This window comes from Octopus bimaculoides, chromosome 7 (genome assembly GCF_001194135.2).
Source record: "Octopus bimaculoides isolate UCB-OBI-ISO-001 chromosome 7, ASM119413v2, whole genome shotgun sequence".
Lineage (NCBI taxonomy): Eukaryota > Metazoa > Mollusca > Cephalopoda > Octopoda > Octopodidae > Octopus > Octopus bimaculoides.
The window spans coordinates 96,787,457-96,789,687 of record NC_068987.1 but is presented as its reverse complement, the minus strand read 5'-3'; the positions used below and the strand labels follow the sequence as shown (position 1 = coordinate 96,789,687).

Sequence of the window (2,231 nt, the reverse complement as noted above, 5' to 3'; positions counted from 1 at the left end):
TTTTGTTCACGGGTGAAGATCTTTATATTGACCATGAGATCGAACCCAGGACTTCGTGGTTGCAAAATTGCGCCTACCATGCATAGTATATATCAGTCATGGGCAAAGTGCGACCTACAGGACATTCTGACTGGTACAACAGCGAAATATTACCTTGAAATTTTTCTAGTAGTGCAGCTCGCCTGATGATAAACCAGGTCTCATGCGGCCCACTTCTCGAAAAGAGTTGCCCATATCTGGTGTGTGTGTGTGTGTGTGTGTGTGTGTGTGTGTGTGTGTGTATATCGAACACCAAAGGGTCGACTTACTAAATAGTTGTCGCACGTAAATCGGATTTGTCAGTGATGGGGAAGGTACTTTTTATGGCACGTATCCCACATAGACAAAACCGACAAAACATGGATTAAAGGAGATAAAAAAAAAATCCACGCAGCCGGTATTTTGAAAGATACTACAAAATGTGAAAAAATTCCGTAGAAATAAAAAGGTTAAATTCCGGTTTATGTGTGTGTGAGTGTGTCCGCCCATGAAACAAAAAATCATACATAATTCAGCGTATAACGTCAAAACTAGCTTCTTAAGGGAATAGAAACACATGCGAAAAAAAACAAAAAAAGCACTTTAATCCAGGCATGAGCAGCCTTTTGGGGGAAGTGGGCCGCATGAGACATGGTTCATCATCAAGCAGGCCACATTACTAAAAAAATATTCAAGGTTAATTTTTCGTTAGGCATGCCATACTAAAAGTCCTGCGGACCGCAGTTTTCCCATAACTGCTTTAATCATTCACATACTTGCACCAATGCACAATATTCCAAACCGAGCAAAGCATCACATAACCATAACACTTTTTCTCTCACACGTACACACGCAAATAGGCAACTGGTAAGAGCACACTAAATACAAGCATAATTATTACAAAGCATTGTTCCTTAAAAAGAAAGCAAAGCAAAAAAGGGTTAATGTTGGCAAAAAGAAAGCTACAAATTTTGGTTTGTTGTTCATTGACTCTAAATAGTTACTTCAGGCAATTTGTCTTTCGAAAAGGGAACTTTATTCTACATGCTCCAAAATACCAAACTGTCGGGAATAACTATGAAAGGGACGAAATCACAGATTTGAACTTTTAGGAGGGGCGGGTTCATAAAATAAAGGCTTATTGGACATTGCAAATCGATTATCAAGATTGTTGTTTAGTCAAGTGAGCCCTACTCGTACACCATCATGAAACTCAACCGTCTTTTTTCTATTTTCCTTTTTTTTAAAAATTTATTTCAAGATAGTAGTGTGTGACAGAAGAGGAGTTGTGAGTTATTTCTAGCAAGCCGTGCAACCACTTTGGTTTGTATGTTTTTAAAGTTGACACTGTTAAAACCGTTATTATAAATGCAAAGTCTGAAACTTACAACAAATTATAGTTTTAACAAAGGGACAGAGTTTGCTTTAACAGTTAAACTGTCTGTAAAAGTTGTAGGCGGTATAAATACATAGGTCGTTCGTGATAGGTAGGAATTAAATCGTTGAACAAACTATTAAAAGTTGTAAAACGGTTGTTGAAAACTTACTTTACCAGCTGTGTCTGCCATTTTATAAGAAACGAACGTCAAACTGCAGTTGTCTTCTGTAACAGTTAGTGGATGATAGTCGGTACCCGACGCGTGTCTTTCTGTTTTATCGCTTTCTTCCCTCTTTGCTTTATCTCCCTTTCTCTCTCACACATACTTTCTCTCTTCTCTTACTCTATCTAGCATGCTTCTCTCAGCCTTCTACCATTGATTTCAACGGTTACAGTCTTGTTACTCCCCATCTTTTTTTCCTCTCTTTTTCTGTTTATCGCTTTTCACTCACCCTCCTACTATCACTTATATTACTGATTAGTACAGTTTTTGCTTTCCTCCTCCTTTATCTTCTTTTATAACCTCCCCTCTCTCTCTCTCTCTCTCTCTCTCTCTCTCTCTCTCTCTCTCTCTCTCTCTCTCTCTCAATTTTCTCCGCTTTAACCACCTTTCATCTCAATGATGACGTTAATTGCTGCCCGTTACTCTCTCTCTACCCGCCTGACTTTTTTTCTCACGCTAAATGTCTGCTCTCCTTTTCTCCCCAGCTCTGCTCTTTTCTTTGTTTTGTTTTTGAGCCATTTCACCTTTGTTAGTTCCACCGTATTTGTTTTATCATTAACCTTAGTTTCCCTCAACATATTCCATATAATTTTTATACCTGACACGAATTTA

The 2,231-nt window shown here is 38.3% G+C and overlaps 1 protein-coding gene across 1 annotated transcript in view; it reads right to left on the bottom strand.

Moving 5' to 3' along the window:
• The window catches only part of LOC106880206 (alcohol dehydrogenase class-3), a 29,475-nt gene extending 27,675 nt beyond the window's left edge, over positions 1-1,800 (bottom strand). Inside the window, exon 1 of the mRNA XM_052969463.1 lies at positions 1,566-1,800. Within this exon, the coding sequence (XP_052825423.1) occupies positions 1,566-1,586 (21 nt within the window). The 5' untranslated portion in view covers positions 1,587-1,800. The remainder of the gene's footprint in view (positions 1-1,565) is intronic.
• Between the last annotated feature and the right edge of the window lie 431 nt (positions 1,801-2,231).